Here is a 17,074-nt window from a genome sequence, read left to right on the forward strand (position 1 = left end):
CTGATCTCAGTTTCTTCCTGGGCAGGGCAAAACTGACAGGAGCTCTACCATATTGCGCCAGAGAAATAGTTTCTGCTTGTGCTTCTATCCCCCTGAACAATGCTTGATGGGGTTGTAGAAAGGTAACAATTACCCACACTCAGTGGGTCTAGTGGGTCTCAAACGCTTGATCGAGGTTTAGTTGCAAAATTACAGGAGCAGACATCATCCAGGACCATACTAGAAAAGGCTGCAGCCAATTTTGAAAGCTTTAGGAATGTACAAATAAACCACACCCACTGCTGACCCTTGACACTCTGGCCCAACATCTCTAATGATATGCTATGATACTTTATTTATATAGCGCCTATACACAATGTGTTTCAAAGCGCTTCTCGACAAGGAAGGGAACAAGGGAAATACAAAACATTCTTACAGGCCATGAACAACAAGAATGCGAAATTAACTATTGTACTCGGCCTAGCAACACAGATAGGAAGGAAATGGGAACAGACAGGCGACTACCGTCCTAGGCCTGACAACATTTCTGGTAGAGCCGGAGAATTACACAAGGTGAGGGAGAGGGGAGGAGAAAGGAGGGAGAGGAACAAAACAAGCTTTTATCGTACTAGGCCTGACGACATTTCAGATAGTGCTGGAGAGGGAGAGGGGATAGTAAGTGGGGGTGGGGGGCAAACATTTGTTACTATCATACTATGTCCAGGGACAATTCTGGACCTAGGAGTATGATCTTTAGGGGACTGCAGCTAATGCCAAAGAGCATCACTAAATGGGAACAGATCTACGTGGTGATGCCGATTTGGGTTTGGCCCGGGATTTATACACTGGGTGCAGTTGCTATACATCAGGCCAGTGGCCAGGGTTCGCACTGGCAAACGCATTTCACCTGCCTGGATGATCCTACGGGGCACCAGGCAAGGCTGCCCGTTGTCTCTGATGTTATTCATCCTGGCACCCCCTACCCCCCAACTCAGCACACACACACACTCTCAAACAAGCACCCATGCAGACCCAAACCCCCCACCCCCCAAATCAGCACACTCTCAAACAAGCACCCATACAGACCCGAACCACCCACCTCCCCAACTCCAAACCCCCACCCCCCAAATCAGCACACACACAAACATGCACCCATACAGACCCGAACCCCCAACCCCCAACTCAGCACACACACAAACATGCACCCATACAGACGCGAACCCACACCCACCCAAATCAGCACACTCTCAAACAAGCACCCATACAGACCCGAACCCCCCACCTCCCCAACTCCTAACCCCCACCCCCCAAATCAGCACACACACAAACCAGCACCCATACAGACCCGAACCCCCACCCCCCAACTCAGCACACACACAAACATGCACCCATACAGACACGAACCCCCCACCCAACTCCAAACCCCCCACCCCCCAAATCAGCACACACACAAACCAGCACCCATACAGACTCGAACCCCCACCCCCCAACTCAGCACACACACATACATGCACCCATACAGACACGAACCCCCCCACCCCCCACCCAACTCCAAACCCCCCACCCCCCAAATCAGCACACACAAACCAGCACCCATACAGACCCGAACCCCCACCCCCAAACTCAGCACACACAAACATGCACCCATAAAGACCCGAACCCCCCACCCCCCAACTCCAAACCCCCTACCCCCAACTCAGCACACACACTCTCAAGCATGCACACATACAGACCTGAACCCCCCACCCCCCAACTCAGCACACACACAAACATGCACCCATAAAGACCCAAACCCCCCACCCCCAACTCCAAACCCCCCAACTCAGCACACACACTCTCAAGCATGCACCCATACAGACCCGAACCCTCCAACCCCCAACTCAGCACACACACAAACATGCCCCCATAAAGACCCGAACCCCCCACCCCCCAACTCCAAACCCCCTACCCCCCAACTCAGCACACACACCCTCAAGCATGCACCCATACAGACCCGAACCCCTACCCCCCAACTCAGCACACACACAAACATGCACCCATGCAGACCCGAGCCCCCCACCCCGCAACTCAGCACACTCTCAAACATGCAAACATACAGACCCAAACCCCCACCCCCCAACTCAGCACACACACTCTCAAGCATGCACCCATACAGACTCGAACCCCCACACCCCAAATCAGCACACACACAGACCCGAACCCCCCCACCCACCAACTCCAAACCCCCTACCCCCCAACTCAGCACACACACCCTCAAGCATGCACCCATACAGACCCGAACCCCTACCCCCCAACTCAGCACACACACAAACATGCACCCATACAGACCCGAAACCCCACAAATCAGCACACACACAGACCCGAACCCCCCACCCCCCAACTCAGCGCACACACAAACATGCACCCATACAGACCCGAACCCCCCAACTCAGCACACAAAAAACATTCAAATCAAAACATTCATACACATCCGACAACCCCCCCACCCCCGCATCTCAACATACACACAAAAAACATTCAAATCCAAACATTCATACACATCCGACACCTCCCCCACCCCCGCATCTCAACATACACACAAAATACATTCAAATCCAAACATTCATACACATCCTCCGACACCCCCCACCCCCGCATCTCAACACACACAAAAAACATTAAAATCCAAATATTCATACACATCCGACACACATCCGACACCCCCCCACTCCTGCATCTCAACATACACACAAAAAACATTCAAATCCAAACATTCATACACATCCGACACCCCCCACCCCCGCATCTCAACATACACACAAAAAACATTCAAATCCAAACATTCATACACATCCGACACCCCCTACCACCGCATCTCAACATACACACAAAATACATTCAAATCCAAACATTCATACACATCCGACACACATCCGACACCCCCCACCCCCGCATCTCAACATACAAACAAAAAACATTCAAATCCAAACATTCATACACATCCGACACCCCTCCACCCCCGCATCTCAACATACACACAAAATACATTCAAATCCAAACATTCATACACATCCGACACCCCCCCCATCGCAACATACACGCACACACAAACATAAAGCAAAACAGACTTGACACACAAACACAAACAGACCACTTACCGGAGATGTGCTGGAAGGCAGGTAAGCGGCAGGTAAGCTGGAACGCTGGAATCGAACTACGGCTGGCGTGGTCCAAGGCTGAAATGCCTTCCGGCATCAAGCCTTATGGACCACGCCAGCCGTAGTGCTGGCCCTCCATTGGTGCAGCACACACGCATTACGTGGCTCATAGGAGCGACGTGGTGCGTGTGTGTGCTGAGCCAATGAGGACCAGTGTTTTGTCCGGCCCTAACTGACAACAACAAGTTCTTTTCATCTTTAGATCTTCACAATTATTCACTTTATGTGATTCACTATTCACCCAGACCCACCTCTTCCGGGCTCAGATCCCTTTTTAACACAATTAGTCCCCCTCGGCCAGGCTCGGACGAATTTCAATTTACATCAGGTATAAAAGATTTTCGAATGCGCACAGGGTTTGGCTTGACCCGTTTCAGGACCACTTCGATTTCACAATTCCTTTGATTTCAACATTTATCACCTTTCAGTTGGATACCTAACAGAGACTTTTGAATGAGCACCCATATGATGCCTGACCGCTCTGTCTACGGTATTGTATCTTAGCTTCAATGTTCAGTCACTCATCTGCTGTTTTAATTATGTTTGCATCGCTTGCCACATACGCTTCATACACAGTTCTCTTCAATATTCTTTACACAATGTTGCAGCTTGCAACCTTGGTTTCCACACAGACCGGTCTGGTAGCAGTCTCCCCAACTCACTGGCTGTGCTGACTTCACTGGTGCTGCTTTTTTGTAGGAGCCCAGGACAATACCACGGTGGCAAACTATTCTCCACACCTTGACTATCCACACAGGCAAGCCCTTGGTACCTCAGACACTCAATGCAAGCTTCTTCAGCTTAAGTTTTCTTATTCTCAAATATGCATGAAAGTTACGGTCTTTCGGTGAAACGGTCTAGGGCACTTCCCTCCTTGCAATCCTCTTCGGTCTTGCCATATTTCGCCCTGTATTAAACTGCCTTCTTGCAACTGCGGTTTTCTCTTGTGCTTTACCTTGCTCAGGGTGTGCTTTCATGCTCCGCCTTTTATCCGTGTGGGGAAGTGCGATGGAAGTCGGGTGTGTTTAATGATTAGTAATCGCCTGACTCTGCCAGACCATTGTATTGGGACACATCAGGTATACGGCTCGGGTATTAGTCCGTTTTCTTTCATAGTGAGCTGTCCGTGGGAAAGTGTTTGTGTTGGAAAATGGGGTTTGATTTCCTACGTATCCTACCTGGTAGGATGGGGTACAGGTGTTACAGGGAAGGGGATACCACGTCTCGCCATCCAGTGTCCCACTTCCACTCCCCGAAGACCCATCATCCAGGTAATCCTCCCGCACTGGTCCACCCCCAGGAATTGGATCCAAAAGCGATGGCTGTTTCCTGGCCAGCTGGATCACAGATCCTTGGGAACTAGCGCGTGAAACACCTTCAGGGTTCTCACAGCTAACACAGCTTCCCTTCCCGTCTCCTGAAACGAGCATTCTAGGTCTTTCAGTTTGATTTAATTAGCCTTCAACTTAGCCTTAACAGTCTCAATATCCCTGCCTCCTTCCCCAAGCAGATCCCTCATATATAACATTTAAGGGTATCCCACTGTCCCCTGGGAAAATCTACAGTGCCGCTGTTTGTGGCGAAAAAGGCCTGCTATCGGCTAGCAACTCATTATGAAAGACTGTGTCCCTAAGCAATTGGGACTTAAAATGCCAATTCGCCCCCTCACTAACACCCTGGGAATAAGGCATTCTAGCGTCACTGGAGAATGATCAGACAATGTCCTTGGTAAGATCTCACAGGGCTCCAGATATACCCCTGAGTGCCAAGAGGCCAGAATGAGGTCTGTACGGGAAGCTGTGTGGTGTACCCAAGAGTGAAACGTGTAGTCTCGTAGTGTAGCATGTCAAGTTATATGAGGCACAGATGTCCCGAATTTTCTGGCTGGCCCTTGATTGCCGGTTTATCCCGCTGGTGTATTTGCCCAGCTCTTCATTCAAGGTTGTGTTGAAGTCTCCCCTCGAGAGAATTAGAGAGTCTGATGGCAGAGACTGATGGGAATTGACTCAGTCGAAAAACCTCGGGACGTCGGTGTTCGGTCATATGTGTTACGGAGCAAAACATTCCTCCCTTCCATATATCCAGTAAATAGCAGCACCCTACACTCCTGGTCTTTTTTTAATCTCTAGGAGGCCGAACCTGAGGGAGCTATGAATCAAGCGGGCCACCCCTCTTGCATTTGAGAAATCCGATGAGTAATATCTATGGTACCCCCACTGTGCCGCCACTTTACTTTCATACTGACCAGTTAAATGAGTCTCCTGTAGAAACGCCAATTTTATATCATGTCGCCTAATGTACAGAAGAACCATCCTGACCTTGTCTGGGCGGTTGCCCCGTATTCCAGGTGATCATCTTAAAACCTTTCATCCAATTCAGTCTACTTCTACCAGTGTACACAAAGGGTGCACTATCCACAGCACGCGGTCCCCATAGGGTGGCTCCCCCGACAGGAACCTGAGCGGACTGCCCACGAAGGTTGACCATTCAACAGCAGGGTGGGATGGCATAGTAGCCCAGCAAATGTTTCATCTAGATTCGGGGGCGACTGGAATCAATGCCCGTTCCCAGTAGTACAGTAACCCCCCAAATGGACCAAGAGATAGTGCCCCTTACCAAAAACGTTATCTTCATCAATGGGTCCATATATTTCACCAGTTTATCTGGCACCAGCACCCCAGACAACACTGTCCAATATCAGGTCTGATTTTGAGATGACCCTGCGGATGCCTTATCAGGATTCTAAAGCGGTGGACCCCTCCTGTGCCCCTTCTTGGGGAATCCATCTAGAAACACAGTGGCCTCTTCTGGTAAGACAAAAAGTACAATTTCCCAACATATTGAATACGCAGCTTGGCTGGAAACAGCATGGTGTATCTAATGTCCAGATCCCAGAGCCTGCGCTTCACTCCAGTGAATGTTCTCCTCACCGCTGTCAGGATTGACTGGGTTAGTAACAGTAACAAGATTAACATTGTGCCTTCAGAGCTGGCTGGGTTAGTTGGGCTTTCAGAACTGGCTGGGTTAGTACATAGAATTAACATTGTGCTTGCCCAAGTCAAGATGGAGCAAAATAAACTTAATCTGATTGGTTAAAGGAACAATGATATGTTTGGTTTGCCTGATTGGTGGAGAGGACAATGGGTTTGATTCTTGGGAGGTGAGCAAGATTCTAAACTGCCTTTCATCCAGAGAAACTCAGTGGCTGGTTGTACATTAGTTAAGCTCCTTAAGTAAGGCCTTTTCAGAGCTCAGAAAATCCACCAAAGAAGTAAGAATTTCATTTGCTGATCCAGTTTGAACAAGAAGTCATCAGGTGGGATCGTTCTTTTAAAGATTTAAGATTGTCACAGTGAACTTTCATTTTCTTGTATAAGAAAACTTAAAGAATGAACAAGTTTCAAATTCATTTGAGAAAAAAGACATTTACATTTAAAGTTATTATAAGGAAAACAAGCTTGAAGATAGTGCGTAGGAGTTTAAAGTTTATTAACTGCGTGTAATGTTCTTCAAGACTGTTTAATGTGTGCGCAAGCTCGCAAGTCGTCGTTTACGTGTTTTTTGAAAGTGCGCGTGTACATTTTTAACGTGAAAGACGTTTCCTGAGAAAGCGCGTGTGGTTTTGCGATAGAGCGCGTACCCAAAAGAATTGCGCAAGTGAATTTTAGCGCGTGTACATTTTTAACATGAAAGACGTTTCCTGAGAAAGCGCGTGTGGTTTTGCGATAGAGCGCGTACCCAAAAGAATTGCGCGAGTGAATTTTAGCGCGTGTACATTTTTTACGTGAAAGAAGTTTCCTGAGAAAGCGCGTGTGGTTTTTGCGATAGAGCGCAAGTCCATTTTAAACAGCACGTGTTATTTTTTATCGCGTTTATGTATTTTTTCACGCGTGCGGCTTTTGTAAAGAATCGCGTGTGTATTTTAAATGCAAGGACAAGTCTTCACGTCTTCTGATTTCACGTGTTTATCGCACACGCTTATTAAGGAAGAAACTATACGTTCTTTGTGTAAATAAGGAAACAATTCACACGCAGAAAGAAAGCAGTATTCCAGGAAGTTAAAGAATATTATTTAAAGTAATTTATGCAAATGGAATTCAATACTTTCAGAGAAAGACTGCAATTTATGAAAGCATAGAAAACTACATAAGGTTAAAAGAACTTTGAAGCAAGAAGAATATCTAGCTCTGAAAAGATGTTGCAAAGGCCATCACTTTAGGATTCTAAAGAGACTTGATTGGCTTGAACTATATGCACAACACAATATATATTTACAAGATATTCCACAAAAGATTACTAACATCTAAGTCTTTTACTGAGGTTTAAGAGGTAAAGAGTTTAGAGTTATTTAGAATAATTTTAGAAAAGAAGTTTTCTTATCATATAACTAACCAGGTGTATTTGTTTACCACAGATACCAGAGCCTACCAGACGGTTGAAGGGCTGCAGTGTCTCCGTTGTTATTTTCTCCAAATTCCCCTTTCCCTTTCTTGGGGTTTTCAGCTCAGCTTATATTTAAGGGTTGAGAGGTGAACTCCTAGTGAGGGTCTGTGGGGCCAGCATCAGCTCCGGTGGAATTCAGTCAAGCCGGACCCTGACAGCCGCCTGGAGCGTGTCAGGCTGGTAATATCCACATCCAACGCAGGAGCTGCTGAGTCCCACGATCCCACTAAGATGTCTAGCTCACAACTAAACTGAACAGCTGAGTACTAGACACCCCTGGGGGGAAGGGGGAAAAGTGGATAAAATAACAAACCAGACACTGGATCTTCTATCTTCATCCGGTCTCTGCATGAATGAAAATTGTTAAGCATTAAATAATATTACAAAACTAAACAACTATTATTTTATGAATATAAACAATCCTACCTGAATACCCTCTGCAAAAAGCCCAGAGGATGATAATTATTTCTATATATTTTTTTTAGTTTTGAAACAACTCCAACTCTTTTACCCTAAAAGCAAACTTTGGTGGTCATGTTTCATAACTGTGCTGCTGAAAACCAATGAACTGAATGTCATTACAAGTGACTAAACTGATGGAGGTTCCTTGTGGAAATAAATGAACTTGAAGAAAAGAAAATGTGTTTCCAAACAATGTCAATAAAACTGTGAACACAAACTCCAGAATGTCTCAAGAAGATGAGTCTTTTGAATGAAGCACACTTGAAAAAATAGTTGAAAACACAGAAATAATCTTTTGTTTTCCTTAAAATGATACTATTTCCTTAATCAGTTCATTCCATTTCATTTACCTCTCTTTATGGAAATAGTTCAACAACCAAAGGAAATACCATTTAATGTTGAGTGCAGTTTTAAAGTAAAGTTATTCCTCAAAAACGTCTTTGCATGTAATGAGATGCATTTGGAAGATTCCTCATATAATATGGTAAACAAGTCTTATATATTTTCCTCTTTGTTAAAAATACCTTGGCTCAAAAATAAATATCCTTCTTGGTGCTGCTTTTGAAAAACAAGGTTGCCTGGGCAGTCATTAACTTTAATAGCCTTTAAATATCATGTTTTCATGACTTAATCTCTGATGAATGAGTTTGCCATGTAAAAACACTGGCTTCACAACACGACGTCTTTTAATCCTTGCACTTCAGAGGAGAAAATAACAGAACATAAGGCTAACTTTGGCAGTTCATTTAGATTAATTACATAAAAAGTACTTAGCTTATTTTTTGCTTTAGAAGACCTCTCAGCATTTTCTTCCACAGGGAAAATGAATTTCTTTAGAGTAGATGTAACTTAAATGAGTTGTTTCTTTTTCTTTTAGTGTTGAAGATATTTTCTTAAGAGTTTTCCAAGGCCCAAAACATAGGAGATAAACAGAAACATGACCAGCTCAGGAAACTAAACTAATGAAAGGCAGTTTAGAATGTTGGGAGTCACACCATTGTCAACCTGCCACCCAATCAGAACTCCTGCCTCTCCCCTCCATCTTGGCTTGGGGTATCTGCAGTACTCTGAATATGGAAGTCAAGGCCCAACCATTTTAACAGTGAAAGGACTATATTTAGTTTTTAAACCTAACAATGAAATAAACAAAGAACATAAGGATAATAATTCTTTAATTACCACCTATTTACTATGGAACCTGACAGAGCGATGCCGAAAATTCTGGAAATATCTGTATGTGGTCCCAGTCAAAGAAGAGATTCTCCTTTTCCCTCGATAGCCAGAGAATTGTGACATGATCCCTATAGTTAAGGACTCGTGCAATTATGGGGCTTGGCGGTGCCCCCTTGATGGGGCACGATGCTGGGATTCTGGGATTCTGTAAGCCCTTTCCAAAATCAACATTGGTGAAAGTTCATCTTTTCCAAAGAGCATTATGCATAGTTTTTCAACAAAGTCTTCCATGCGGCCCATCCCCTGCTGTTCTCGGACCCCAATTAGGCGTATGTTGTTGCGTCTTGCTCGCCCTTCCAGATCTTCATTCTTAGCCGTGATTACTTTGACCGCCGTTTCGAGGGCCGCCAGCCGGGTAGGGATGGTCGCTGCTGCATCTTCAAGCCCAGATATTCTGTTCAATGCCTCGTCAAGTCTGGCACTATGTTTGTTCAAGCAAAAACAAAGAGGTGATGGCTGGAAGGTTTAGACTGAATCTTAACCACTGGCATTGCTCAGGGCAACCCTCCAGACCATCGTTCTTCACCTGCCAAGCCATTACAGAATGGGAAAGACCATATGCAAATCACGCTTGGCCCCACCCCAAAAGGGGAAGTCCAGCCCGAACTGCTAGGTCACATCCCTTCTGCACGAGACCACAAGCATCCCCAAACATGTTTCACCCTTGGGTGGGGCCAAGCCTGATTTGCATATGGTCTTTCCAGGTGATGGCTTGGCAGGTGAAGAACGGTGGTCTGGAGGGTTGCCCAGAGCATTGGCAGTGGTTACGATTCATTCTAAACCTTCCAGCCATCACCTCTTTGTTTTTACTATGTTTGTCCAGCCTTAGTTGTATAAGATCCACCTTGGTATCAAGCGTCATCTAGTTTAGTGTCCAGTTTCCCTATGGTCATGCTGCCTGCCTGCCACCGGCCGGCACCTAGTTATCTTCTGGCTGCTGATCTTCGGTCTTGCAGGGCCGCGCTCCTGGCCACACCTGCCGCGGCCTTCAGAGCAGATAGTGCGTGCAACCACCCCCACCTGCCCCCCCTCACTATGGGGGATTCTCGTCACACAATGTCCAGCAACTGGGCAGCCTAGCTCAATCGTGGGCGACCCGGTTGGCGGAGGTGGCGCTGGCTTCTCTCAGTCGGCCCCCAGCTGTCATCTGGCTGCCAAAGGGTGTCTCGGGCCATCCACGCTCGTTCCACCACAGCCCTGCAAGACCACCCGCCACCACCACACCAAGTGGCCCGAGCCGATCCGTGGCAGTGGATGCCGACTGGGTCCTCTGTGCCTATCTGCTGCACTGCTGCCAATGTGTGCGGCGCCGCCTTCTAACTCTTCTTTTCGGACCGAAACCTATTTCCGTTACTCTGCAGATGCAGCGGACCAGACTCCTGCAATAACAGGGCTGCTTTCATACAGGGAACTGCAGGATTTATGTCAGGATATACGGGTCGGGAACGGAGCTCGTGCCGGCGCTGCCATGCTGCGTGGGCTCTCGAGCGCCACCGTGCCTTGCTCTTCTTAGTCCTCCTCAACCTTCTGCCTTTCCTTCTCTTCCACTATCTGAGGGCACAGGTGTGTAGTCCACCCCCATCCCTCGATCCCAAGTAAAGACTTCTCTTACCCCTCTAACCTTACAACTATTCTTATGTGCTGTCGCCTCCTCTAATCATGTTGCAAATGCTACCCACTGCTTTGAGGTCATCTTTCCTTTTTGTTCCATCAATGCCCTTTGAAGCGCTCCCAGTTTGACAGAATTAAAAGTCCCTTTATGCGTAAAACTGAGGATGCTTGTTCTGTCCTCTCCAAAAATGCCAGGAGTCCCAAAAAATAACACTTTGCACTATTAAAATGGTAAACCTGTAGTGGGCAGGTGACACCTTTTGGGGTTCCTCCACCATTTTTTTAAAGTTCCTTGCCCATTTCTTCCCTACCTTTTTTATCACTCCCCAAGTTTCCAATTGCCCCATTACCCACACACCCTTGTATCATCCACTCTTTACAAATAAACTGATTAATACTCCCTGTCCTCTTCATCTACCTCCCCACACCATCTTCCCTCAAGGACATCAATCTACTTTATTATAGTTTCTAAGCTGGGGTTCGTATGTTAACAGAAGAAGCCTAACATGTGGTGGTAGCGGCTTTTCATATACAAGCAACTCTGACGGTGTTTCATTTTTCGGCAGTTTTTATTTGGATTATATTAGTGCAACAATTATCCACATTATACCCCTGCTCTGAATGTACAACTAGTCTATTAATATCACCTTTTATAGGTACACAAAATATCTTTTGAAAAAACACTTGCAGATGAGATTGTAATAATTTCCAGTGGGTTCATTGTTATGTGTTAGAGATCAGTATTCCCCAGTTCCCACTGGAGTCGAGGTAGCCCTCCAGGTTATATGTGCTAATTATATCACCTTGCACAATATTTAAGACTGGTGTAGTTTCTGCTGGTATATGATTTGTGATTGCCTTTTCCCCAGTGTGGTAATAGTGCAGGTAATAGGCACTATTTCAGTGATGTTGCACAAATGTTTGTCTACTGTGCATTCAGTGTTTCTATTTGGCACACCTTTTTCTGATTGGCAGATGCATTATTTCCTGCTGCAGAGAAATGCTCTTGTGTATTGCACTAGTATAGTCATCTGGAGTATTGGAATATTTAATGTGTTCTCCTTCGGAGGTGCCTTAAAATCCTAAATCATTTTTTTTCTACACATATTGTAATGAAAAATGCATAATTTTGACAAATTATCGACTAACCAGCATGGTCCCATATTTATCAGACATGGCATCGCTGAACAGCCTTGCCAGGGTTTAAACTTGTGATCTGCAGGTTTTACACCCACTCACCTACATCAGAATTGGAGAGATATTCCAGCCCCTAATGAAACTTGCTAAAATTCACTTTCTGTGTGTAAAATGCAATTATGACTTGTATTCTGATTCTCCTGTGTTTGTTACAGAGAAATGGCTTCTAAAAAGAAGGAAATTACACTTCAGGTAAGAGAGAACATTATGTACACATTGCTTGTATCCCATGCTACAAAGTAGTTTTTTTATTGCCACTAAAACAACTGTTTGATCTAAATAAGTTGCTAACATGCCTAAACATAGTCTGAGTTCCTTGTTAAGTAGTGTTCTCAATATTCTATTTTAATTTCTAAATATATGCATTCTGGGAATAAAAGCTATGCACCTTCATTCCTTGCACGCGTCCAGTGTTTATAGCTCTACACCACTGAAATCTTCTGTTTCAAAGCGTGTAGGTGGGACTGAGCAGTTCTGAAGATGAGCACTCTGAACATCGGCTCAGTGACCATAACTCTTGTGCAAGGTCTCTACCCCTCTTAACGGGGGTTAGTGAATGTTCAGAGGATTATCACTGGGGTTCTGAAGATATTGGAGATTTTCCCATGTAATCAGCCTCCCATTTTTCTTCCAACTCTCTGAATTTGCCCCAGGATGAGAGTCCAACCCAAAAAAGGTGGCAAGGAGCCACACAAATGAAATACAGGGTTTGGTGTGATCATTCCCTAAAATGTCCAGTTATAAATGTTGGCTACCAACTGGAGGACAGCGACCTTGTAGCAAAAAGTGGGTGTCTACGTACAAGAGCTGACGCATAGGAGGAGCCTCAGATTGTTTGCAAGGCCTTCACAGCAACAGTGTGATCAGCGAATGTGCCATAGGTTGTTTTTTGATCTTTCTGCTGCTGGCCTGGGTGCAATCTTGAGGAGGGCTGCCTGGAACCCATTTCGTTTTCAGAGAAGTAAGTGCGACAGTGAAGACTTTTTGTACCTCACAATCATTCAGGAAAAGGGGCTAAGCAGTGCAGCAAACTACCACTGCTGGAGTTTGACATGGCCAAAGATTTCAGAGCTATTCTGATGTCCATTTCTGTTTTACAAGGAATGGTTTGCAAAATGGAGGAATAGATCTTCACAGTAGAGACCTGCTTCGAGTCTTTGGGGAGAGTGTGGACAGAGGGAGTTCAGGAGGTGGGGGTGCTGAGCTACAGCTCAACTCCCTGGCTGCAAAGTCCTCCAAAATTAAATCCAAACTTCTAGAGAGTGCAGAGATCCAGGGGTGAATTTTGAACACTGCATACACTCTTGATAAGACCTTGGAAGCAATGGGCAAGTTCAAAAGAGCAGCTAGTGTTAGGTTTCCGGGCATCTTTCCTGAAATTACTCTGAAAAATCTTGGCACATCTCTTTAATTTTTGTAGCGGACAAAGTTGGGTCACAAGACAATGGTAAGATTTTTTTTTTAGGGAGGCCTACATCTTCGGCAAGAAAATCAAAGCAGCCTCAGATAAACAAGGGTGGCATAGTGGTGATGTACGATGTCCCAAGATGCATTAGTATCGTTTTCAAAAAGTGTTATGAATTGGCTCACTTGAATAAGATGTGGGTAAAGTGCTCTCCTTTCCTGATTTGTGTGAGGCTACAATGCAGAGACGCCATAAACTTCTGCTGACCTGTATGAAACTGGTCGACTTTTCAACCTCCACAAGAACGCAATCTGAGATCTAATTATGAACAAAAACAAATATTACCTTTTTGGCTGGATATCCATTTCTATGGTTGGGTAACGTCATTAGTATATTTTCAGCAATTAGGTTTTCAAACTTGCAGAAAATCATATGGGAAGGTGCTTTCACCTTGCATTCTTTGTAAAATGCCATTAAACTAGCATTTCTGGTGCATCCTGGCATGCTAAATAACTTACTGGAAATATATTTTGATTTTAAAATGTAAATATGATTTTGTAGCACGCAAATTTGGATTTTTAATTGAAACTGAAAACCTTGGGTAGACAAATTACAAATTTGCTTTTAAATATAACTGTTTTTTTTAATACAAATAACAAATCATTGTGAGGTAAAAAAAAAAGTGAGTATCTGCTATGCTTTCATTTGGATGAGAAACATTAATGTGGTGTGAATATAACTGTTGATTCTAATTAAAAAGAAAACAACATTTTGGGGGTTAAAGAAATCAAAGATTTTCAATTAAAAAGAAAACTGTGCCCCCAATATAACAAAACATTGTTCACAACTTGCAAATGTCAGACTTGGATAGATTTACCCAGTACAACAATGAACCCTTCAGGAGGGTAAGACTTTTCTCCCCACCCCACAATGCAGAAGTACCCACAAGAAAGCAATGCACTCTGTGAAGAGCCAAGAATGAGACGCATACACAGAGGAGACATGTTTGGGGTTACAAACTTTTATTAACATAAAAAGGGGTTGGAAAGTGCCTCACTATCCCTAATCTAAGAGGAATTTCCCTACCTCAACAACACTAATGAGTCTGTCCAGTGTCAAGATGTCCAAATAAAAGGTCTGTCATGTGTCCGTAATTCTATTCTGGTCCTCACACACTAACTGAACTTCAGTGTATAAGCGAATTGACTCTTGCGGTTTCCAAGTGCTCAAATGTTCAAGTTCAACACAAAAGTTCAAATCATACAAAAAGGTTTCCAACTAGCAATGTTCACAGTTCCAGGGATCAACGTCCTTCCATAGATTCTTTATCATAAGTTGCACCACTTCAAAAAGAATACTTAAGTCCCAAGAGGATTACCCTCTCCCCTTGGTACGCTTTGCTTCACTTGGGGTATCGGCTCCCTTCCCCAAGCTTTCTCTTCCTTTTTTATACGTTGGAAATTCCAAGGGAATGTCTCTTCCTAAAGGCTCTTTTTTTCCTTATACAATTCCACAACAGTTAATTAATTCAAGGGCATGGCCTTCCTTGAAGTTCTTTAAAATAGGTATTTGGTCTTCACCTGGGACACTGTCCCACCAGGTCTTTTCAAACAAATGCCTAACTTTCACTTCACCTGGTGTACCTTCCTACCAGGACTTTATTATACATACATCAACCTTTACCTGGTATACTCTCCTGTCAGGGTTTTATTACACACACACTTAGCTTCACCTAGTACACTCTCCTGGAGGACTCTGTTAAACCACTACTAAACTTCACCTGGTATATTTCTCTGCCAGGACTTTGTTACACAACTACTAAACTTCACCTGCTATATTTCTCTGCCAGGACCTTGTTATACAACTCGCATATACTTTGCGATGCAGATAATTAACTTCACCTGGCATACTACTTTTCCAGGACTTTAGTATGCGAGTCATTCTTTCTTTCAACTTAGGGTTTAATAACCCATGAACAACTTGCTTTACAAATGCTCTCACTTCTTTAGCATCTGTGCCGTTTCCCTAGCTCTGCGTTTTCGAGAAGTGATTCACTTTATTTGGCCATCTGGTAACCCACTTGCTTCCTTTAGGTTGACTGGTTGTTTTTATGGCTTCAGCGGAATGAAATATGCCTGCTGGCACCCAAGTAACCCCTTTTCCTTCCCAGGGATTACCGTTTGTTTCCAGCGTTTCTCTGCTCTCCCCTGCTGCAGTGTACTGGTATCATGTGCGGCCTGCATTCTCATTGTGTCGGCTTTCGCTGTGCACGGTCCCCGCAGCCTTCTTTCTTGCTGCAGTGTTTTCTCCGATCTCATGTCGGTTTTACCCCTTGGTCGCCTACCATGGCTTGCTAGCCTTCAACGTAGTGCTCAGCGGTCCTACGGGCTGTGAGGCAGCTCAGCATATGCAGCTCTCCTCTCTACTTGCTTTCATCAGCTGCAGCCGTTCTGCTTTTGCTTACTCATTTGCCAACAACTAGAATGCTGCGTTGGTTGCCCGGTCTTCGTAATGCTCATTACTCTGTTGCTCTTCCTCGTTTCAGTCAATATGGAGTTACTGTCTAAATGGCTTAAAGTACATGATTACCGAGCCTCCTGGGAAGTGATCCTCACTACTCCCTGCCTCTTCCTCACTCTAGTTGCCAACATATTCTCCCTAAATGGGGATTAATCACAATAGATCAATGAGGAGGTGGGGGATCTGTCATCCAGGTGGCCAGGACACGGCCATCGATTTGTGGATCCAGTTCTGGGGGTGGACTAGTGTGGGAGGATAACCTGGACGGGTGGGTGGTCTTGTGGGAGTGGGACACCGGATGGTGCGACACGGTATCCCCTCCCTGTAACACCTTTTTCTCAGATACTTAGGAACTCAACCCCCTCCCCTGTTCTCGACATGAACTCTTTCACACAGACAGCTCACTGTGAGAGAAAATGGACTAACACCCGAGCCGTATATCTAACATGTCACAATACGATGGTCAGGCACAGTCAGGCATTTACTGGTCATTACACACCCCTGACTTCCATCACACTTTCCCAGATGGATTAAAGGCAGAGCACGAAAGCACACACTGAGCAAGGCAAAACACACGAGGCAGCAGCAGTTCCAAGATGGCAGTTTAATACGAGGAGAAAGACGTCAGGACCAGAGAGCGTTGCAAGGAGGGAAGTGCGCTTGTCCTTTTCGGAGCAAAACCAATACTTTCACGAGAATAAGAAACACAAGACCTGGAATTAAATCTGAAGAAATGTGCATTGTGTGTCGGAGGTACCCGCGGCTCTGCCGGATCGATAGCCAAGGCGGGGAGGAGCGATTGCTGCCGTGTGACTGTTTATGGCTTCTATAACAAAGCAGTTCCAGTAAAGTCAGCACAGCCAGTGAGTCGGGGAGGCTGATAGCAGACCGGTCTGTGCTAGAACCAAGGGTGCAAGTGGCAGCATTGTATGAATAAATCTGAAGAGAACAGTGTGTGAAGTGTATGTGATGAGCAACGTGAAATATAATTGTACATCCAAGGAGTGACTGAACTTTTGAAGCCAAG

General features: G+C 45.1%; 1 protein-coding gene across 5 annotated transcripts in view; it reads left to right on the forward strand.

Annotated features, from left to right (window-relative positions):
- Positions 1-17,074, forward strand: part of NME9 (NME/NM23 family member 9) — an 808,977-nt gene that overhangs the window by 26,791 nt on the left and 765,112 nt on the right. For all 5 annotated transcript variants that reach the window (XM_069615815.1, XM_069615818.1, XM_069615816.1 and 2 more), the window contains exon 2: positions 12,278-12,314. In XM_069615815.1, coding sequence (XP_069471916.1) covers positions 12,282-12,314 — 33 coding nt within the window. In that variant the 5' untranslated portion in view covers positions 12,278-12,281. The remainder of the gene's footprint in view (positions 1-12,277; positions 12,315-17,074) is intronic.

The sequence above is a fragment of the Ambystoma mexicanum genome, chromosome 9 (assembly GCF_040938575.1).
Source record: "Ambystoma mexicanum isolate Mex_15411 chromosome 9, UKY_AmexF1_1, whole genome shotgun sequence".
NCBI lineage: Eukaryota > Metazoa > Chordata > Amphibia > Caudata > Ambystomatidae > Ambystoma > Ambystoma mexicanum.